The 25,744-nt window shown below is 31.9% G+C and overlaps 1 protein-coding gene across 1 annotated transcript; it reads left to right on the forward strand.

The window, feature by feature from the left end:
* LOC127700736 (uncharacterized) lies at nt 1–24,699 on the forward strand. Its single transcript, XM_052204381.1, has 5 exons — nt 1–68; nt 517–696; nt 1,406–1,915; nt 19,585–19,653; nt 21,109–24,699. The coding sequence occupies exons 1-5, from the start codon at nt 11–13 to the stop codon at nt 23,184–23,186; spliced, it is 2,895 nt and encodes a 964-aa protein (XP_052060341.1). The 5' UTR covers nt 1–10; the 3' UTR covers nt 23,187–24,699.
* Nucleotides 24,700–25,744: the final 1,045 nt, after the last annotated feature.

Here is a 25,744-nt window from a genome sequence, read left to right on the forward strand (position 1 = left end):
GAAGGCGACGATGACAGGTTGGCGTGATTTCCTTCTCCTGTGCTTTTTGTTTAATCCGACATGGACTCGTATGTATATATGTTTTTTCTTCTTTGTATTTTCTGAATGGTCATTTTATTTGCAGACATACCGAGTAAAACTTAAACATACTAAAAATTATTTATTTATTTATCATTTCTTGGTATTTTTTATGATTTTGATTTGTGTTTTTTTTATAATAAAAATATTTTAATGACATTTGTCAATCCATAATAGTATGCATATTGCTTTTTTTAAAAACTGGATTCATTATCATCTGTTGGGTACCAATGATCGTAAAATTGCGTTGGCAAAAATGAACAATGATTCTAAACATTAAAAGAAGTACACAAATTTTCAATAAGTTTGAATTCAGCCTTATCAACGTTATCAAATATGAACGGAAATACAATTTTTCTATAATCCACAAAAAGTGGCACCGATGAAAAAAAGAAGAATCCACAGTACTGGAGAAATACATTCTTCTAATTTGTATAGGTTTCGTACTTGATCCCAATGCTAGAGGTTTCGTAGTTGATCCCAATGCTAGAGGTTTCATAGTTGATCCTAGTGCTAGGAGAGGAGTACAGAGCGATGTGTACATTGTCAGCAATAGGGCCAATATTAGAATTCACCATGATGGAGATAGATACAAAGTCAGGAGAAGAATAACACCAGGTACTCTATATACAACAACAATGAAGCGTGCTGCATATTCATGTAAACTGTTTTCGCTTCCAGAGCATCACTGCAAATATGTTATCTAATTTTTTTTACTGTTTTGTGTATAATTCCCATCATTATTTTCCTATTTACCATTGTTTTTTTTTGTATTTATCTTTGCATATATGATTTCCGATTAGCAGATTTAGAAATTTAAAACATGGTCATTATTATTGATCATATTCTGATTGGATTATACTTTTCCATGGGATTTATCAAAAATGTTCATAATATAAAACTGATCCAACACCATGTTATGGAGAATAGATTATTGAAGACACCTTTTCAATTCATAGGGATAACATTAGACCATTGAAAAGATTTTTTTTTTCATTAAGATAAAAAGTTTATATGAAGATTCAAAATGGAAGAAAAGAAAAATAGAACAGAAGACAAGTTAAAATATATTCATGCAACTGTCCAAATTAGGAAAAGCATACCAAAACAAATCAAAAACGCACTATAAACTTGTGATGAATGAAGTTGATCATTTAGAAAAGAGTTGCTGTCTAAAATATAAATGATACAATGAAAGGGATAAAACCTTTTCATGAATATGTTCTTCGATAGCTTTATTTTGTTTTGGTAAGGGATGTTTGGTTTTCCTATGCCCATTGATTTCATTGATTCATTTTATTTAAATTAATTATTTTGATTTTTCTAGATGGGATAAGACCTTCTCTCTCTGCAGCAGGAAAAACAGATGTCAAGAAAGTGTCACTCTCAGGAGATGGAGGGGTCAGTTCCTATAACCAACGAACGGTAAATGGTAGGAATGGGAACGAACAGTCCATTACAAATGACAAAAACATTGATGTTCGAATCGTTTCAAATGACGACTTCATCAAGAGGAAAAGTAAAACAAATGGCAGAAGTGACATTGATCAGCCTGTAGTAAATGATGTTAATGTTAGTGACCAACAAACGACACATATTAGAAGTACTGTTGACCAGTCAGGTTCAAATATTGAAGTTGTCAACGACCAAACAGCGACAGATGGTGAAAGTAACGTAGTTCAGTCTGCTCCTAAAAATGGTATTGTTAACGGCCACCAGGCGACAAATATCAATGATATTGTCAGTCAGTCTACGTTTGATGGCAGCACTGGCAACGACCAGTCAATTTCAAATGGTGGAACGGATGATGGACTTCAAACTATGAATAAACCACTAGGTAAGAGTATTGTATTTGAAAACTTCATGTTGTATGTCCTATAGCACTGAAATCGTAAATCACAAAAAACCCAGGGACAAAATAAGACAACGTTAATTAAAATTGCGACACACACAATATTCACTTCAACAAGTGATGTGAAAACATAAAATTAACAACAGATCTAAACAGTATAGCAATCCCTGCTTTTTAAAAATAAATAAAAATAATTTACATTAAACTTGTCTGTCTTGAAAATATCTATTCGTACTGCAAAATTTGTAAGCAATGGTCTAAACTAAGTGTAACATAACAATTTGATTTGGCATAACTGCTACTGGTACATATACATATTATTCATACTGGTATAACCTATGCAAAATCAACAGTTGTGACACGTTTTTAATTCCTTCTGTGGTATAATTTTATTTTGGTAAAAACTTAAATATTGAAAATGTCATTTAGTCAACATCATTGACGGGGTATAATTGTTTAACAATAGTCCAAAGTACATCTTGTTGTTGGTAAATTATTGTGGTAAATCGTGTACTATTGTGGTTACCACGATATCCTGGTGCATAATTTACAACTATTAAAACCGAAACGCATTAACATATACAAAAATGAAATATTGGTGAATATTTTACAAGTTGTCGTGACTAGCGTTATGATAGACACTTTTTACAATGCGGAAGCAATATGCTCTGCTTATCCATTTACCGTAAAAACTACCTGTGTTTACTTTTTATGAAAGATTGTACTTCTTTTAAGACAGACAAGGTATGAAGTATTGAATAACTTGTCATCATTACTTGTTATGTCAAAATAAACGTCAATTTATTTGGCAGGTGTCTTAAAATCGTTCATTTACGATTTTGATATTAGAATTTAAATATGTTTTCAAGATGTAAAGTAACCACAAAAGAGACAGCTATCGTTCAAATATTAATCAAAATTAGATGTTTGATTAATTTCAATGATGTATGTATACAATAATATAGAAAAGACCTCTACAGGGCAGCACTTAAATAATTGATGCAATCGAAATCCCCACCTATCGCATTGCCCGGGGTGCATGTTACACTACTGTCCCAGGTTAAAAAGGGGGGTGGCGCCTTCAAACTAGTTGAACCCCGCCACATTCTGTATGTGCATGTCCCAAGTCAGTAGCCAGCAGCTTGTAATTTAGTGGTTGTCGTTTGTTGCTGAATATATTTGTTTTTCATTCATTATTTTGTACATAAATCAGGCCGTTAATTTTCTAGTTTGAGTTGTTTTATATATGTCATTTCGGGGCCTTTTATAGCTGACTATGCGGTATGGGTTTTGCTCATTGTTGAAGGTCGTACGGTGACCTATTGTTTGGTACTTTCTATATCATTTGGTCACTCTTGGAGAGTTGTCAATTGGCAATTGGCAAGCATACCATATCTTCTTATTTTTATATTTGTTATTGAAACATATAAAATGTATAACCATACAAAAAATTAAAATGTACAAAAACAGTTAGAAAACATAGTGTATAGATATAAAAATTTAAAAAACAGAACTGATTTATATCAAACATTTTTAAAATTATTCGTTAATAAATTTGAAATAAAGAAACTATGGTTTCAATTCCATCAGGGAAAGTCGACCTTAGACGGATTTTGCTATTTTTATGTCTTTTTTGTCATTTAGCTCTTCAACTGTTTCGGTTCCTATACATCCTTGGCTTTTAGATATTCGATTTTAAGCGTTCTTGGTGAAGGTCAATTTTATCATCGGTACAAAGACATCATTAGTAAATATAATTCAACGTGCAGACATCTTACCCGTTCAAGAATTTCACATCCAATCGTTTATGGTAAAATTCTAAACAAAGCCAAAAAAATGTCGTCATCACCTCAAAAGCTAATCAAACCTTTAAATAGGTTTTTTAAGAAGGAATAGTAATATAGCTACGATACTATTGTCAAGTCATTCAAAATTGCATTTTTGGGAATTAATATTGATTCACTCATAGGGTCTTTGCATCGGAAATAAACACATTTATTCTTAATCCAGTTGTTGGCATGATACGGGTTATGTTCTTCTCGTATAATTTTTGATGGCATGATATTAAACACCTAACGGGAGGGATTGTGCTTGATTTTCATATGATGAAGACATAATCTTGCGATCAATTTAATTGAGGTTTGGAGCTGGCATGTCAGTACCTGCTAGTAATCCTTTGTTAATTTATGATGATCATTGTCATATTGCTTAGTTTCTTCTGTTTCCTTTTCTAACATCGGACTCGGGCTTCTTTTAAACTGAGTTTTACTGTGCGTATTGCTGGTCATTAAATTACAAAATCTATTTTACTTCCATTAAAGAGATCATAAATGGTATGCCATGATCTAGCCAAATAAGAAACAAAAAAGAATATAGTGTGGATAATTTTCTTCTTGATTACAAAAATTACACTTTTCATTATAAGTTATTTTCAAATGTAAAATAAGCTTGTCTTTGGAATAATGTATTGTTATAATTTCAATCTAAATACGTTTGTTTACTTTCAGTCAGATATTCAAAAACAAATTTGTACAATTAAATGATATCTAGAGTTTCTTGTATTTCTAGTATTCTAAGCCATATGTGTATCCCTATTGATGGTTCAACTTTTTAACTAGTTGAAGAGTTATATAACATTTGTTTTAAAAAAAAAATGAATGGGTCAGTATAATGATTGTTCCATATAATCTTATTTCTTAGAACATTAACTTTACTTATAACAGAATTTTCTTTTTTGAACAGCTTGGATCAATGCCTTTGGGATAAATGTTTTTAAATTACAAAATTCTGTGATCCAGTATATTTTACACTTCAATTTGTTTAGAATGAAGATTTCTGATGATGACATTGTGTCATCGAAAATATCATTTATGTTAATGTGATCACTCTCAATCCAGTCTTCGAAGATAATTGGATATTTTATCAATATACGTCTTCAAATTATTTGTTTTATAAAAACAAATGTATCTGGTTGCTTTGTTAATCCCCGCAATCAAATTCCAGGACTATAAAAGTGCGAGGTTTGGCAGCCACAAAACCAGGTTCAACCCACCATTTTTTCTTAAAATGTCCTGTACCAAGTCAGAAAAATGGCCATTGTTATATTATAGTTCGTTTCTTTGTGTGTTGCATTTTAGTGTTGAGTTTCTGTTGTGTCGTTGTTCTCCTCTTATATTTGATGTGTTTCCCTCAGTTTTAGTTTGTAACCCGGATTTGTTTTTTTTCTCAATCGATTTATGAATTTCGAATAGCGGTATACTACCGTTGCCTTTATTTATTACGTCTTCATAAAAATCAGGAACACCTAAAATACTTTAAGATTTAATATCGCTCAAATGCATTTTAAGTATTGACAGAAATTCGTCCGAGACATTTAAATACTTAATTGTTAAAAGCTTTGCAAGTTTACCATTTATTTATCTTTTTACCGACGATGATTTTAAAGCCACAGAATAACTTTTAATGTCTCCAACACTTTTCGTACGGACATGCCATCAAGTTTCATTTAACTTTGTCTGGTTTCCAATCCCAAATATATTATAAGCTTCTGGTTTCTATTTCTGTTTAGATAATTTTCTGAAATTAGACAGACGCTTCCCAGGAATTTAAATAAAGGCAAGATTGAAATCTTTTTTTTTAATGTGAAGTTTTCCTAAGATAAACAGATTTTTTTTTCTATTTTATAAATCATTCAGTCATGTGTTCTATTTTACTATCTAAATTTCATTTTTGCATTTCTCCTTATCATGTCAGAAAAACACCCCTAGAACTATTATATGTTTATCTCCCTAAGTAGTTCCGACGATGTTATGTTAACACGATTTAAATATCCCTATCCATTAGCCAACTGCTTTATTTCTATTCAATAATAGACCTGAAAAAGTGTAAAAAAATTTCTATTTCGTTCATTGCAATTACCGCACAATATTTATCCTTTCAAAAACATGTTTTGTCTTTAGCTAATTGTGAAATCTTAAAGCTATAATTTCTTCAATCTAGTTTTGCAGTCATTCTTTTTACATCTTCATTATTTTTTAATCTTTGAGCCGTAATTTCAACAGCAATAAAAAAAACCCTTGTGTTATTCAACGTGAATAATTAAAAGTTTCTGTTACCAACACATTTTTCGTAACACATGTTTGTTTATCTGTGTACATAATTTAAACCCAGTTTTTATGATTCGTTCAAACCAAAATGTTTCAAAGCTCAAAACATAAAATCGCATTCAAATCATTTGAATACTATTGTACAATCTACAAAACCTATTACACATTAAATTGTATTTGTCCTGCGTAGTCTATAACATCTCAAATTTATTTCAGATTAAACCAAATAAATCTATTTTAACATTACAGGTCTGATCTTCATTGATAAAGTTTGAAAGTGTCTTTATTTTTTAAGAACATATGACAAAAGTTTAAAATCTTTATTTAGAAGTGACACTGGACGATGGTTTTCTAGAAGTACAGGATTCCCGTTCTAAATAGCAAAGTTAATATACTGGTACGTTATAAATATGATGAAAAGTGTCTATCGTAGCCGGTATAATTTAAGTTTATCCTAAAATTGCATATCAAATTCCACCGTCAAGCCATCACGCTCTGGAGATTTATTTAATTTTATTTTGACAAAATGCCTTGTGTGCATTCCTCAACTGTAATTTTCCAATCACATATCAGTTTATCCTCTCGTCCACCTTATTTCTTTTTAGCTTTTTGTCATTGATATATATTTCGGTTTACATTATACAAGTGTTCATAGAAATATTTCTATTTTATAAAGTAGATTTTTCTCGATCAAATATTAATTCCTCATTATCTCTTATAATTGTACCAATATAATTTTGCACTCTCCTCTTCTTTTCTAGTCAAAGGAAATAGAAATTGTTCTTTTCCCCAAACTCAACCCATTTTTTTCTCTAGAACTTATTTGTGCCCCTTTGGCCTTTTCATCATGAATCTTATCTAAATCTTTTTCTTATAACTATTAATATTTGATCACATACATCTTCCTATAATACTGATCAAAATGGATCACAAGTCAAATTTTATATATTCTAACCATTTTCATTTAAAAGTTAAAAAGTTACCAATTGAAGAGCAGAGGGGCAACCCTTAACTTGGCCCAACGGAATGTTTGGCACGTACCACATAGCTATTGCCCGACAGCCCGTCTGTCAGTGTAAGCATTTGCGACATTGATCTTATTACTGAACATTTTATTTTTACATTAAGGATTACCTGTGTTTGAATAATAGAGTATTTTTGTAATACTATAATTGTTGATTTTTTGTGTTACACTTCTCATTTAAAAAAATAACGTTATTCCTTTGATCCATAATCAAACATTAAGATTTCCTTGAGAACAAAGTCGTCTTCTGCGTATTAAAAAAAAAAAAAATTCTATTCTATGGAAAACTATATAACAATAAGGAGATGTGGTCAGATGTTAAGTTTTGAAAAAGTTAATGTTTGAGTTAGCTGACAGTGTTCAGCAACTGGGCAGGTGTTCTATTTAGGTGTAAATATAACGGAATTATAAACAACTGTCATACAACAGGGAGTTTTAGCTCGCTAGAAGACCAGGTAAAATCCACCATTTTCTTTGGAAAATGCCTGTACCAAGTCAGGAATATGACAGTTGTTTTTTCATTCGTTTCTGAATATTCTTTATGACCTTATTTTAATATTAAAGGGAACATCTTTGTCGAGAGTTTTTCATTTGTACTTCAGTAAATGTTATCATCAATTTAATAACTGTTGTAGTCATTAAATGTACTCCCTGTAAAGATTGATTTGCTCAATGTGAAATAAAACACATCTGATTTTCGATTTTTCTCATGACAGCACGCCATCTCTACAGTGGGTATCATTTTCTTCATAACCCTTTGATTATACAGCTCTTCAACTGTTTGGGTTTATACATCCTTGGCTTTCAAATATTTGGCTTTGAGCATTCCTGACGAAGGTAAATCCAGAAAAGTGTTTCAGAAACATTACATTTATAACGTGTACGTTTCATTTTTTTTATATGGAAACAATTTTCACAAAAGTGTTATCTTCATGTCCGGAAATAATTGGAATTTGAAGCGTAACTAATGCCCCATACAAAATTAAGGTTTGAAAGAAATGTAGAATGGACATCAGACCATAACTTGTTTTAGACCGTAACAAAAGAGAGATGAAAGATACCAGAGGGACATTTAAACTCATAAGTCGAAAATAAACTGATTAAGCCATGGCTAAAAAAGAAAAAGACAAACAGACAAACAATAGTACACAAAACACAATATAGAAAACTAAAGACTGAGTGAGCAACACGACCCCCACCAAAAACTGGGGATGACCTCAGGTGCTCCGGAAGGGTAAGCAGATACTGCTCCACATGTGGCACCCGTCGTGTTGCTCATGTTAGTACAAACCCGGTAATGAGTCTTATTTGGTATGTCACTTTCGGGAAAAGGGGACGGGATTGTAGTTATTGTAGACTTTAGGAACATATCCGCTATCAAGTGTGAAACGGATATTCAAAACGGTCAATCAACTCGTGATGGCGTCCGTAAAACTTACGAAGGGTTGATTTTAACTTCACCACTTGGATCTCTTGGTTTAATAGCCTCCTTGTGAGCAGCAACCCTCTATCAATGAAATCATGATTGGAAATACAAGCCCTGGAATATCGTATCAACTGGGAGATATATACTATGTTGTTTGCTTAAGAATTAGAATTTAGTTTCGAGAGTAAACACAGAACTATAGGATAATGTAAATGATGAAAAAACCCTGTTGTTAAATAAACCTGAAGTGAGTTATACTGGAATAGATCAGTAGTCATTTTGATTACAGTATTCTAGGATTGAATTGTCCACTGTTTCACTTTTGTGTTCATTTTTATTATTTTAGTTTTATTATTTTTTATGTGGAAAATCTGAAAAATGAAAGCAAACATGGGGTAATTCGTCAGCAAGCCAAAGACACAAAACAAAAAGATAGTTAATGGGTAGTTAGACTTTTTTTCAGTAAGCATACAGCTAGCTAGTTTTCTCTAATCCATCGAGCTGTTACTCAGACTTTATAAAACGTCACCATTGTCTGAGCAGAACGTTGATGAACAAGGTTATGTCAAAGAACGTCTCGTCCTTTTTCTAAAAATGTTCATCAGAAGATAACAAGACCTTGTTGATAGATATTTCGTATCAACTTCACATATAATACATGATAGTCTTGAAGTACAGATTCTAGGTACTGACGTTGTTTATCATCTCAATTACGTGTTATAGTGGGTTTTTTAACGTTTACTGTGTAGTCCATTTTTGGTAATATCCTTTTGACGTTGCTTGGTACTTATACATCCCGCCATTTCCGTATTGTGCTATGGTAATTTTTTGTATTCTTGTCTTTCATTTTTGCTTACGTGCTTTGTCTATAGAGTGTCTACATGCTATTATGTTTTTCTATGTTGATTTAGATGTTTGTTTTTATAGTGATTTAGATTATAACACAGTGTTGACTGCTCTGTACCCCAAGTTTTGACATGTTTTACCTATTATGTCTGTTTGTTTTGATCACACATTGTTGTCAATATAATGAAATTTTATGCGACTGTTATAACAAGTGAGGGTTTTAGATAGCCAAAAAAAACCACAGGTTTAATTCAACATTTTCTAAATAAGGAAATGCATGTACCAAGGAATATGACAGTAGTTTTGTGCTTTTTGATTTTGACATTTGTTAAGATACACTCCGTTTTGAATATTCCTTGGAGTTCGGTGTTTTTGTTATTTTACTTTTTGCTTAGAAAAATGAGTAGTTACAAATCATTGACTAAAGTGACAATCCAGTTGTCTTCGGTTTATATGTGTTTGAGGAAAGACCTCTTATAAAGTATTAGAAGAATAGTTTTTTTTTCGACAAGGGACAAAATTGCACCCCAAAAAGATCTTGTTAAATTATTTATTTGACCTTTAGTCTCGATGAGTGCGTTCATGTGCTGTAAAAAAGAGTAGGACCGTGTCTGTCTGCAAATAAATGCATGCTTTTCAATAGCAGAAGATAAATTTTCTATTTAATCAATAAACTGCATTTTTCAACTTGGTGTAAAAGAATAAAAAATGTACGATCTTATTTACATGCCCACGAAACGTATAAAGTTTGTTTTCATAACGTTATTAACCTATTACAGTATTGAAAAAATCAACTGGTGAAAAGAGAGTCAATCCAAACATCATTATCCCCTGTTTAAGGATGTTCGCTACTCTGTTTCAAAATAACAAGTTTTTTAAAAGATTGTTGTAAATTGGTAGTATATAAATAACGGAACTTAAAAAGCAGAAAAGTGTACTCGTTTTTGAGTTATAAGCAATTGAAAATTTAGTGGGAAAAGATTGTCTGTACATTTTCATACATTTACCATTCGCACCTTTTTTTCCTTCAGAAACTATGGAAAAATAACAAGGATTTGATAAAATTTAAAAAAATAGCTTTTTAAACTATTTGTAATAAAATTGTAATAAAACGAAAAATAGGGGTTTGTGGGCAAAATTTTTAATGGCACTACATGGATAAAACTAGAGGATTCCAAATATCTGACAAAATGACATAAACAAGAGTAGCGAATATCCTTAAGGACAATGTATATTGTAATGATAATTAAAAAATATGATTAGTGTTCCACTGATACTTTATATGTACAACTTGTATTCAATATCACTTCTTAAGTATAAATTATATTTTGACGTCGTTTTTGTGTTTTTTTCCCCTTATGTATAGTATTTATGGTGAACTGCATTGATATTATATGGCAGTTTAAGAATTACAAAAAGACCTGAATGTTTTAATTCAAAGAACATATGGTACTACACAGACTGCATATCTTAAAATCATAACTGATTTGAATTCATCAAAGTAGGCATATCCTCTTGTGTGATGAAAATGTATGGTCTCTTGATAATTCGTCATAAACTTGTTGACAAGTTAACATAACAAAATGAAATAAAAAACAATAGAATGTTACGGTTTGGTTAAAAGTAATTTATATCTATAGCTTGGTACCTGGCACTAAAAATATGATAATTGTTTTCGTGTAAAAGGATGCAAGTTACAAAAATGACCCATGTTTATTTGGTCTCCTTTCATATCTACTAATTGTAAAATTATAGTCATTTGAGTGAGAGGATGAAAATATCTCTTTGAAACTAGATTGTTCATTAATGCGGAAGTAATCTGGTACATACCAGTGACTTTTATCCACACAGTACAAGTTGATAGTGGCTTAGAGTAGTTGCTGTTAAACCCGTGAGCACAATTATAGAAGTTTATTTTATCTTAAAACATATAATAAATGTTTGACTGAGTTTAAGGATTTTTGTTTTTAAATTTTACTGCGAATGTAGCATCTAAATTTGTAACCATGCATCGGAGATATATATATTCAAATTATCTATTTCGTGAGAAGTATTACTGCGTCCGACGTTATGGAGTTATGATTTCCTTTCGATTGTTTCTTACATTAACTCATATAGTCAAGATTAAAAACTATCATTGACTTGTGTTACAATCTAACGACAGGTAGAGGATAAAGCCACTTTAAAGTTGTATTAGTATAATGAACTCTCTTCTACTCGAAACATGACTAAAGTTATGAAGAGAACATAACATGCTACAACAAACATGAGTATAATCGTTTGATACCAGTTTCAGTAAAAAACAAACAATGAATTAGTTTTTGAAAAAAAATACAGGTGGCTATGTAATCTCTAACAATGAACAAAACATGTACCATAAAGGGAGCTATAAGATCATGGCATTTCAAAATGTGAAACAAGTCAAAAGAGAAAAATCAACTGTCTAAATTATACACAAATAAATAAAAACAAGCATGACGGACGGCAACCAACGAAAACAACTGGAATACATGTTCCAGGATAGGGGCATGCACATAAAGAATGTGGCGGATTAAACATGGTTTTTGAGCGCTGAACTCTCCATGTAGCCTGATAGTTAACACTAAAATTTAAGAGTTTGCCGTAAAATCAGTTGGAAAGGACTTGACTAATCAGATCGGCACAAAGCACGAAAATAATGAACAAAAAGAAAAAAAATAATGATAACGCATGCATCTAAGAGTACTTGACTTTAAAGAAGCCTTTTAAAATCGGAATTTCAACGATTACCTAAAACATGCTCCTTCAGTCTAAAACTGTCAAGCAGGACAACGACGACAGGTTTAGTGTAAAGACTTCATGATTATTCTAAACAAAAAGCATGACCTTGAGGAATGCTTGAAAACAACTTTTTCGAGGCAAAACATCTCAATTTTCTAAACAAAATAAACACGAAGGGGGACTTCAAACAGACTACACGAAGTCCTCATTAGTCATGTTCGCTTTACCGATGTGCTTCGTTTGCGTATGAAGGAACACCTAGTTTATTTTCTTTAATTGTTATCTAAAAATAAAAAGATGTGGTATGATTGCCAATGATAAAAGATTCCGCCAGAGACCAAATGACGTAGAAGTTGGCAATTAAAGGTCACTGCACGATCCTATACCGCATAGTCATCTATAAAAGGATCCAACATGACAAATGTAAAACATTGAAACGAAAAATCTAATGGCATTATTTATATGCAAAGCAATAACCGAAAAACGAAAAACAAATATGATATATCGCAAACAAACGACAACCACTCAATTACAGAGTCTCGACCAGGGACAGGCACACATAGAATATTGCGGGGTTAAACATAATAACGGGCTCCCAATTTCTACCCATAACCGTGGACCGCGGTGCAACATCACAACATATGTTTACACTAAACCAGTCGAAAGGGATTCAAACCATCAAAATTATTCCCTTGTCTTTGCATGATGTATCGTCGACTTGAGCAATACGACAGAAACAGAAAAAAAGGTGGGGGAGTAGAACACGTTTTTCTGACAAAAGAAACTGATATAACGTCAACTGTTGTGAGTGATTGATTTTTCAAGTGTTGTTATTTACATGTACTCATTGTGATACATTCATTCATTCATTCAATAGTTATAATGATGTTGATATAAATATTGAATCACTACTTTTTGAAAATAGTACTTATCCAATATTATAAAAATTCTTATTTTGACTACTGGTTCAGAAGTATGCTACCAAGCGACACTTACCGATTTATTTGTTTTATATCTTTCTAATTACTTTTTATTTGTTTCTTACATTATTTCATGTATTACTTACTGACTCTTTAAAATCTAATCTTATTAATGTCTTCATCGTAGACAAAGATGATTTTTCTTGTCTATTTGTCGTCATGATACAACGTGTTATTCAAATCGTTTAGATGTAAATATAGACAAAATTTATATCCTTCAATGCGGAAAATTATATAAAACATAATCACGGTAACATAATGAAACTTCCTCAAACATGGGAACGCAGGCTTTTTTTCTCCACTTATTCTCGTGCTTTTGCGTTTCTGCTTCAAGTGAGTATTGATTATGTTTTATATCTTAATATGTCATTAATTAAACTATTTTGATGAGGTACTTTTTTAATTATAATTTTTACAATCATCAAAACTATAGAAAACATAAATCATATTTTAACGATACAATCACTTATTAGAATACAATGAATTAAAATCATTATTGTATATCTTATTATTATTATCTTTAGTGTTTATTATAATTTTTTTCGATCACTTCTGGAAACCTATATCAAGCAAAAACAAAATGATCTTCCGTGTCAAGTATCGGGAAAACATAAACTATTTGGATTCGACCCTGGTAGACCGCCATTTATTTTTTTATTTGCAATTTATTCGAAAACCGTTATTGTAAGAAAATTAAGTAGATGGTTAAAAAAAATCAAGCCAAGAATAAAGATACAACCCCTTTACTCGAGATATTTCCCTATCAAAGGATCCTGGAATTTATTAAGTGGTCATAAGTGGTTGTAAATTTTTGCTGTTTCTCAAATTTGTTTTTCGTTGTTCTTATGTTGTGCTGTTACACCACTGTCCCAGGTTAGGTGGAGGGTTTGTCGCCAACAAACTAGTTTAACCCCGCTACATTCTGTATGTGCCTGTCTCAAGTCAGGAGCCTGTAATTCAGTGGTTGTCGTTTGTTGCTGTGTAACATATTTGTTTTTCGTTCATTCTTTTGCACATAAATTAGGCCTTGATTTTTCTCGTTTGAATTGTTTTACATTTTTCATTTCGGGGCCTTTTATATCTGACTATGCGGTATGGGCTTTTCTCATTGTTGAAGGCCGTACGGTGACCTATAATTGTTAATTTCTGTGTCATTTGGTCTCTTGTGGAGAGTTGTCTAATTGGCAATCATACAACATCTTCTTATTTCTATATAATTCGGAAATCATATGTTGGATCCTATGTTGTTCTTATTAGACTGCTTGAATTATGGCCGTGATTAAGGGAAAAGTCAGAGTCACCGAGACATTTCATTTTTAGAACTTGTTATTTGATGAACTCTGAATTTTAAAGTAAAGAAAAAGGTGAAAAATGTTCCGGTACTTTATTATGTTGTGCAGAGATACGTGTGAACGAAAAAGAGCGAAAGATACCAAAAGGACATTTAAACTGATAAGTCGAAAATAAACTGAAAACGCCATGGCTAAAAAACAAAAAGACAAACATACAACAGTACGCAAGGGTAAGCAGATCCTGCTTTGGATGTGGCACTCGTCGTGTAACTAATGAAAGTCCAAATTCGGTGATAAGTCTAATTTGGTAGGTCACATTCGGGGACAAGGGGACTGGGTTGTAGTTATGACAATTGGAACATAAGATTCCATACGAAACATTGATTGCCGAAATGCGTATCTGGTGCAATAAATTTGGAACCGTGAATATTATTCCATAAATGTTGAAAGTACAAAAGTAAATAATTAGAATTCGCAGTCACCTCTTTTACACTCAATTTACCTTTTTTACCTTATAAAAACACTTAGCAAACATTTACAGTAGTAATCTAATGGACACATACATTTAAAAAGAACAATCAACAAGCATAATAACGCACTTTTAGAAAGTCATTTAAAGAAAATGACAAAAAGACCTGACAGCAATAAATGATTGATCAAATGCATATCACATGATATAATTGTATCACAAAATTCATAAGGGGACGACAGTTTAATTTTCGGGGGAAGGGGAGAATTTTGAAAATGAACGTCCTGGCCTAGTAAAGGCTGAATATAAATATTCTTGCCCAAGACAGAATGAAAATGAATATTCTGCAACACAAAATATAGGAAATGATTGTGGTTAACATAAATTTCCGGCCACCAGGATTTGGAAATTTCCTTTCGGTTTATTAAAGCACAAAACACCATATGTTTTGCATTCAGTATTGTATAGACTATCATATGGTATAATTATCAAGCAATAAGAACCCATTTCAAACATCCTGTTTACATGGTTACCTATAAACCAAGCATTTTTCAGATCATGCAGATATATCCTTTAACAATAGCCTATTCAAACACACAGGAAATGCCAATTAGCATTTAAATTGTTAAATAATTCCGTATTTCTAAAAATGTTGTTGTTCATTACGTATACCACCGTACATCAGTAACCAATTAATGATACTGTGGATTCATTTATTTTCGTGGGTACCAATTTTCGAAGATAAAGGAAACGTTTCATATTCGTGGATATTTAATTTCGTAGTTTTGCCGAAGTCTGAATACAAGACTATAGAAAATTTGTCATTCGTTGAACATTTAATTTCTTGGTTCACTTGTACTAACGAAATCCACGAAATTGGTATCCAACGAATAATAATGAATCCACAGTAGTATACATTCATAATATACTGAACACTTGTTTTATGTCTTTATAAGATGCATACTTTTATCAACTATGATTTTATTATAAAAAATACTTAATTGTTCACCTATGATTTATACCGTGTATATGATGTGAAAACTTATTAAGGTTGGTCTTATTCGGAAATCCAATATGTGTGTAAAATTCATATCCAAATAAATCAAATATGTCTAAAATTTAAATTCGATCTTGGTACACAATAGAAATTAGGAAATGATGTACACGTTTTAATTTTTACTTCGTTTTTATGTGGAAACCTTGGTATTTGTCCATCATATATAATTGTTTTAGATAAGTGATATAGTCGTTTGCTACTATCTAAGACCTTTCTGAACAATATTTTACTTTAGCCTTTATATGTGCCTTTTGTTTTTCGGATCAACTGATCAATATAAGGGGCTGATTGTTTACGACTGTTTATCACAAATAAAAAGTAAAATCACAAAAATACTGAACTCCGAAGAAAATTCAATCGGAAAGTCCCTAATCACATGGCAAAATCAAATGACAAAACACATCAAACGAATGGACAACAACTGTCATATTCCTGACTTGGTACAGGCATTTTCAAATGTAGAAAATGGTGGATTGAACCTGGTTTTATAGCGCTAAACCTCTCACTTGTACGACAGTCTTATCAAATTCCATAACTGCATAACTTCACAGCATGGAACAAAGTTTGAGATTGTTAGCATGTCTTTCCGTTTAAATGTTTGGTTGTTTATTGGAAGGTATTGGATTATTTTATTTTGAGATATTTCCTAAAACATATCAAAATCCAAATATTTCAAAAAACAATTCCAGAATATATATTATTCTTACCACAATTTGAGAAACGTATCACAAAAGACAATGTGTCAAAATGTCATAGAACGATCTCTTCTGTTGAATTTATCCTTAAAAGGGAGGTATGGGGTTCAATAAGAAAGCAATGGAAGTTAATGTGTATTCCGAAAGCCAGAAACCTTATTGTTTTTCTAATTGTCATTTAATAAAATTGGTGTTGATTGCAGATCTCAGTTAGTCTGATAAATTTATCAAATAAACTTCTACACTCGTGGAGATTTAGTATTTGAAGAATGAAATCAAACCCTTGTTTTACAAAAATTTACTCCAATGAAAATTAAAAAATCTCCACCGATTTTGTCGTTAGTTATGTACCATATAATCTTTTTTTATTGAAGCGAAGGTATTCCTCGTACTATTTAGGTAACAAAGTTCATATATTTGATGGCGTGTAGATTCATTTAAATGTGAATTCTATTACACAGTCTTCAAAAGACAACTTATGGTTACACAACAAACAATTATTTAACAGAAAAAACTAAAAGATCATCATTTATGTTAACACGAAAGGCTTTACGTAATCAGATATGTATTTTTTATCATACCAAGGATGTGTTTTATGCATACCATATTTATATTTTAAAGAAACATATTCTACTTGTTAGTTATAATGAAAACATTGTAATTTAAATACAGCAATAGATCACTCAAAATATTACATTTTCCGAATTTATCATACTTGTCATTTAACACAATATTTGTACCTACGATATTTTGATACAAGTGAACTTTTATCTCATTCAATTATCGTGATCACGAGAATAATTCTGATTTTCCAATTTTAATTTGTGTGGACAAACTATTTGAGTTTAAAGGGGCATTAGCTGTCAAATTCATGTTCACCGATTTGACTCAAATTCTCATATTTGATTTATAACATACTAAAACGTATATCCAAATTACAAAATGGCTAAAATAAACAACTAACAATATATAGACTTGATAATATGTATCAACATTTCGTGTGTATTTTTGTCTAGACATCATCTAATTAACCATCGAGATGACCTCCGAAGACTGCCGACGGTCATATAACTCGATATAAACATAAATATAATTTTAAACAGATTGTGACCACGTGCAATTGGATTTTTCTTAGTCTGTTTGATTTCATATTATAGGTTAAAAAGAATGCTTATCATCGTTGTTACCTGTACGAAAATGATTTTTTTGTGGATCAAATCAGTCAACCAAATGGTTAATCCTTGTTTCACTTTCAATGTTGACATTCTTTTCTTTTTAATAGCTCTATGCATGCGTAACTCATGTCCAGCTAAGAGGTTAAATCAAAGGTCACATGAATACGGATTCAATGAGGTCGAATTATACACATCATCACCCAGTAGTCAGTACTTCGGTACTGACATGATTTATAACAAACCTTTCTAAAATTGTCCGTTGTTAAATTTTGAAATTATAAAGAAACTAAGGTTTCAACTCCCTCAGGCAAAGTTGACCTTAGATGAATTTGGCTATTTGTTTTAGGTATTTTTGTCATATAGCTCTTCAATTGTTTCGGTACTTATACATCCCTCGGATTTCAAATGTTTGGCTTTGAGCGTTCCTGATGAAGGTAAATCCAGAAAAGCGCTTCGGACGCATGAAATTATTAAACGTGTTGTTTTCAATTTTTTACAAGTGAAAACTTCATCAACGATATTTCTTAGCTTGTTTTGACAAAATTGAACCAAATTGGTTGCTAAAAGCGAATCATTATTTCACTATTTCACTTTCGGTAATGATTGAACAAATTCATATCTCGTAGCTAATGCCCCTTTAAAAGCCATCGGTTTGATATGTTTCTATCACTGTTGAAAGTGTATTCTTCCAATTTATAAACCATGGACAAACATGTAATGCCCTACTATTTTTATGATTCACTAATGAATATTTTTTTTTTCGTCTTGACTGGTTCCCTTAATTTTTATGAGATTGCCTGGATGATTTGCTCCAACATAGATATTTGCTTTGTACAATATTCAGTTATTTGTATAACACTTGTCGTACTTTTACCTGCAAAACTTGAGATGCATTTGTTACATTGTAGAGTTTATCTACAGAGCTATGTGGATGTATATGGCGTGTGTGTTTTTCTAACATTAACTTATCATGTGAATGTTTGAATTCTACATAAACATGCATGATAAAGTAACTTAATTTTGTTTTGTTTCGTGTATGGTGGAAGTTTACAGCAAGCAAATTGGTGTACATTTGAATGAATGTGGTGATTCTACTTACATTACCTTGTGGTCTGTATGTTTGGACTTTATATACAGTACATTGTGGTGCATGTGTGTATGTTGTGGTGAAGATAGTTGTTCTGTCAGAATTTATAAAAAGAAAGGTGTCCAATGCATTATTTTCTTACATATTTTCAAGAACCATCAAAGAATATATACAGTTAAACCGCTTTCGAAAAATGTCATCGTCTATATATATGTGTGTTTCTCTCAACATTAAAGTACTTTCTCGTTTTTTATATAGATTAGACCGTTGGTTTTCCCGTTTTAATGGTTTTACACTAGTAATTTGTGGGGCCCTTTATAGCTTGCTGTTCGGTGTGAGCCAAGGCTCCGTGTTGAAGACCGTACTTTGACCTATAATGGTTTGCTTTTATAAATTTTGACTTGGATGGACAGTTGTCTCATTGGCACTCATACCACATCTTCTTATATCTATTTGCTAATAGTGGCCACGATACTACAAGTTAGGTTTTGTTCAATGAAATAGTCATAGTTGATATACGGTCTTCCCACTTATACAATACACAATTTCACCATGCACCATACATTATTGTACCATACACTATACACCATTACACTGTTGAATAAAATATATAGTTATCAATGCATAAAGAGATTATCAACTATATGCATATGTAGTGTTTCCCTATTATCAATGCTTGAAGTTAAAGTTTCTTCATATCATACCACATATGAATAAATCCAATGCCTTTTTTTCAGTTATTGATATGACTCACGGCAAACTTAAGTCCAGGGTAGAACAAGGGGATGTCCTTATCAGTAGGAAAGGTAATATGCATATATTCATAATTACTCTAAATATCAGCACAGCAATGTTAAATCTGCAAATTTGCGGAAGCAAATTTTAGTTCTTCCCTCGCCGGGATTCGAACTCCTGCTATTGGGATATCGAGACAACACCGCCTGCACTGTGTCCAGCGCTCTAGACCACTAGGCTATCTAAACTGAACTAAAAATTCAGCTTTCGGTGGCCTAGTGTTACCTGTCCTCGTCAGTAGAATCTAGAGTTGTAACACAGTACATGATATATTAGTTATGAAATGGAATTGATTGCAGATTAGCTAAATTATCTATATATACCTGTAAAACTTAGGATAAACAAAAACGACATTAGTATACCGATGTTCAAATTTCGTAGAATTAGAAGAGACAAATCAATGTTTTGATTTGTGGTTGTTGAATTTGTATCCTATCATTTTCGTATTGTGATACGAATTTTTGAAAGAATTTTCAGGAAGTTGCTCACTAGACATCCTGAGTAAATGTTTATTTCAACAACCAAAACAAACAGAGGGAGGTACACTGTATAATCACATCATTCATTCAAATGCCATTAACAGTTAAAGGCACTGTAATACAAATGACAGACGCTTGACAATGAGGACCTTTTATATAATATAAGGTAATTTGAGTTGTGATTAAAACTCCTCACCAGATGATGTCAGGATGAATTCATTATCTCCATTATTATTTGTTTATATACGTTTGGATAAAAAAATTGAAAACAACACGTTTAATAATTTCATGCGTCCGAAGCGCTTTTCTGGATTTACCTTCATCAGGAACGCTCAATGCCATACATTTGAAATCCGAGGGATGTATAAGTACCGAAACAATTGAAGAGCTATATGACAAAAATACCTAAAACAAATAGCCAAATTCATCTAAGGTCAACTTTGCCTGAGGGAGTTGAAACCTTAGTTTCTTTATAATTTCAAAATTTATAAACGGACAATTTTAGAAAAGTTTGTTATAAATCCGATAAAAATTTTCAATGATGGACAACTTTTTATTTATTTATGCAAGAATTCAGAAAAATTTATTGTCAGAGATCGTATAATACAAAGAAAACGATACACTGTAAAATAAACAACTTACTTAGTCAACTTGATTTTTAATAGTTATTTTCAAAGATTAATATGATTTGTAGTGAATGAAAAAATCACTTTATAAATATAGTGCGTCCAAAGCACTTTTCTCTAATTGCCTTCTTAGGAAAGCTCAAACTCAAATATTTGATAGCTACGATTAGTTAGAAGCTCTTTGAACAAACAAAAATTTAGGAGTGAGCAAAATGATTATAAGGCAAACGTTGCCTGTGGAAGCTGGAACCTTATTTTCTTATTTTTTTTTAATCAATCGATAAGATACAGAAATAAAACGGACAATACAGCAAACAAACAAAGATTACAAATAGTTTAATTATCATCATTATTATTTCAGACAACGGTCCACAATTCTCCAGCGGAAATGGTCAAGCAAATGAAAACATAGGTAATACAGATGTCCTTGAAGATCAACAAATGGAACAAACTGTAGGAGGAAGTGATGGAAGAGTTGTTTTAATCGGTCTAAATGCACAGAACCAAGGACAAAATATAAATGATGTTGAAAATGGCCAAATGACTGTAACACCGCCTCCCCAAAATCAAGTTCAAAATGGTATGCAATCTGACAATGTTAACAGTGGAACTGGGCAAAACGAGGCACAATTCGATACTGATCAAAGCAGTTTCCCGGTTGGAAATGAACAAACTGGATCACAAATTGGTATTGATCAAACCACTACAAGCACTGAAGCGTTTCAAACCAGTCCACAGACGAATTTTGATGATCAAACTGGCCAGCAACAAGGTACTGACGAAACCAGTACGCAACCTGATACTTTCTCTACTGGAAATGATGAAGAAACAATACCAACAACACCTCCAACTACCCCAGCAATCCCAACAGATGTGGAAACTACATTTAGTCCTGTTACAAATGAACAGGAACAAGAGGAAACACGGATTACTCCAGTTGATGAACTGGACGTAACAACCACACCTCGAGACGAAACAGAAGTCGGTAAAACTAGGAAACCAAGGCAACAAGAAGGGAGAGAACGAGAAGAAGTTGAACCTAGGGAATCAAAAGAAGGTTTTGAAAAACGCCAAGACCATAGAAGAAAATCTGCAAGGGATGAAGATGAAGACTGGTGGGAAAGCGACAGCTGGGAGTTCAACAGCTGGGATAGTGATTCGTTGGAAAGAAATTTTCTGTCAGAAGATAGGCAAAGGAAAGTGAAAGCAGGAGATGTATCAATTATACCCGTCAGACCGTATCATATTCTAAAGAAAGCAGACAAATTTGAAAGTGATAGCAGCGATTGGGATAGTGAATTATACACAAATGAAGATACAAGTGCCGATAAACATGACACACGCAAAGAACAGGTTTTGAACGAAGAAGGGGACAAAAGAAAAAATAGGATTAAAAAGAGGGTAAATTATGAATCAAGTAGCGATGATTCGTTTTGGGATTCTTTTGAGGACAGTGACAGTGGTAACACAGATAATCTGTTTAAACCAGTTAAAACCAAATTGACAGACGAAAAACAAACTAAAGTTGAACAACCCACTGTTTTAAGAAAACACGTTAGAAGGAGCAGAACGGAATATTCTAGCAGCGATAGTACAGAGTACGATTATTCAGATGGGGTTGATAATTATAAAGATGATGATAAGAAAAGTCTATCTAAATTTCATGATTGGGCAGTAACATATGACAGTAGTGACAGCTGGGACGACTCCGATAGCGGATACTGGGAAGATTCAGAATATGATCGGAAAAGATTAAGCAAACCGACGAGCGTTAAATCAAAACTTAAATCTAATCTAATATATCATCGTAGGCCTGACGATGATGATAGTTGGTATAGCGACAGCTGGGAAGATAGCAGTGAACCTCGTCGTACATCAAAGAATGTCAGGGTTGTCAAACCGAGATTAACAGATAAATCTTCGCCTACTGTTAAAACCGATCACGAAAGAAAAGATTCTAAATCTTATAGGTTAAGACGTGGTAACGATTATAGCTGGGAGAGTGATTCTTCCTGGGAAAGCGATGGTTGGGAATACTATGATGATTCAGATGAGTATGAAAGTAAAGCCAAAACACAGCTGACACCAATAGGCACTGGTGCAGCTGTTGCCAGAAATGAGATTCGGAGAAGGCATTCGTTTGCCAAACAATATGATGATAACTCAGACAATGACGACAACGGCAATATGAGACTTAGACTAAAAACAACGAGAAGGGGTAATCGGATTCTTAATGAACCAAATCGTTCAGATAGCAAAAGAAGACTTCATTTTAAATTGTCAGGTCGTGTACTTCTCAATAGACCACATAAGAAAACAAAATATATGTTTAACGATTATGAAACCAGCGATGACGAATCAGAATATGTTAGACCTCTGAAAAAAAATCGAAAAAAATCTGGTAGGAAAGAATTGTTTCTCCTAGACACAACAAAATGAAAAGATTGTTTTACTCTTGTTTGGATCATTTTGCATATTATTTAATGTTAGTTACAAATTTTATATATAAAAACATTACAATGATGACTCCGAAATATAAAACATTACAATGATGACTCCGAAATATAAAACATTACAACGATGACTCCGAAATATAAAACATTACAATGATGACTCCGAAATATAAAACACTACAATGTTGACTCCAAACTATAACACATTACAATGACATTTCTCCTAGACACAACAAAATGAAAAAATTGTTTTACTCTTGTTTGGATCATTTTGCATATTATTTAATGTTAGTTACAAATTTTATATATAAAAACATTACAATGATGACTCCGAAATATAAAACATTACAATGATGACTCCGAAATATAAAACACTACAATGTTGACTCCAAACTATAACACATTACAATGACATTTCTCCTAGACACAACAAAATGAAAAGATTGTTGTACTCTTGTTTGGATCATTTTGCATATTATTTAATGTTAGTTACAAATTTTATATATAAAAACATTACAATGATGACTCCGAAATATAAAACATTACAATGATGACTCCGAAATATAAAACATTACAATGATGACTCCGAAATATAAAACATTACAATGATGACTCCGAAATATAAAACACTACAATGTTGACTCCAAACTATAACACATTACAATGATGACTCCGAAATATTAAACATTACAATGATGACTCCGAAATATAAAACATTACAATGATGACTCTGAAATATAAAACATTACAATGATGACTCCGAAATATAAAACATTACAATGATGACTCCGAAATATAAAACACTACAATGTTGACTCCAAACTATAACACATTACAATGATCATTCCGAAATATAAAACATTACAATGATGACTCTGAAATATAAAACATTACAATGATGACTCCGAAATATAAAACATTACAATGATGACTCAGAAATATAAAACACTTCAATGTTGACTCCAAACTATAACACATTACAATGATGACTCCGAAATATAAAATATTACAATGATGACTCCAAAATATAAAACATTACAATGATGACTCCGGAATATAAATATTACAAGTAGTTTTAGATAATATGCAGACAAATTACATGGTTACAATTTTCAAAAGGATTGACATTAATAAATTATACCAATATTAAATCTGTAAGAACAATGATTGGAAACATAGTTTATACAATTCGAAGAAATATTCCATGAAATGGAACTTACAATCTTTTGTATATTTATGAAGTTTTATATAAGCATCAAACAAAGTCACAAATAACCATTAAGAGACATTTTTATAGGTAAATTGTTCTTTGTATGACGTACTTGATGTTATTTCATACACACTGGTATTTACTTATAAGGTATTCCAGGATAGAATGCCTGTATGAAATGCAATGCTAGTAATATAGAAGCTAAAAGTAACAATACATATTTAATTTTGCTTGATCATGTTACGTTACATCATTTTACTGAAGTAGAATAAACCATTTAGTGTCAAAACAGGTTTTTTTTTCTTCGAATATACTATTACCCATTTCATTTCACTTATACTTCTTCCTCTTATGATTGCTAATTGGCTCTATTGATTTTTTTCCTTTTGTTTTGTTTCGACGTGTCGTTTTTATATTTGGTATTCCTGATTCATATCCAGATATATGTACGACGAAACAAATTAGTTAGGAATGAGATTACGCCATTAATATAAAAGCGATGCTACATGTAAATAATATAATAATATTAACACATTGGAAGTGATCTAAGTTGGATATGAATAAAAGGATTTTTGCATTGAGGGTCAAAAGTAATTAAAAAAAGGACAGCAGCTAACAACTCTTCGAAGATACAAAGCTTGGTACGTCAGACTAGCGTCTACATAAGAAATATAAATGGCGCTCAAATCAAAACGGTTGTAAGGCCAACTCAAAAACAAAATGGAAGATCATTAAACAAAAACTTTAGGAAACTTTTGCAAAATACGGATAAAGCAATCTATACGTTGGATAGAAAAACCTGAGCAACATTTTCTAAACAGTAAATTTGCAGATATTGAAAAGATCATACGCCAAAAAATCCTAAAACATCTGGAGGTCAATATACGAATTGCATGTGCTTACATCTGATTTGCGTTTCTGGATAACATATCTTGAATTGGTTCATCGTGTTTGCTAAATTGAAACCTTAAACATAAAATATCTTGCCTAATTAGAACCAAACTAAATATCACTCAAATACGAAGCCGGAAATGTAGCCTTGTGTGAGGAATTTTATATCATTTTTGATTTACCATTGGAGTTTTAATTATACATTACTTTGGTTTAATGTTTGTTTTTCATTTTATGTCATTTTCAGATTATATGTCCGTCTTGTTTTTTTTTTTTGTTTTTTTGTAACTTGACGTCAAAATTTCTGTAAACTTCATAGGATTGATGCAGATAGTTATGTTGTTCAATAAATTACTTAAAAGACTGTTAATACTTTTTATCTTTCATCTAACAATATCTACTGCTTTTCTGAATTTTCGGTTATTAATGCTCTCCAACTTTGC

This window comes from Mytilus californianus, unplaced genomic scaffold, assembly GCF_021869535.1.
Source record: "Mytilus californianus isolate M0D057914Y unplaced genomic scaffold, xbMytCali1.0.p SCAF_5, whole genome shotgun sequence".
Taxonomy (NCBI): Eukaryota; Metazoa; Mollusca; class Bivalvia; order Mytilida; family Mytilidae; genus Mytilus; species Mytilus californianus.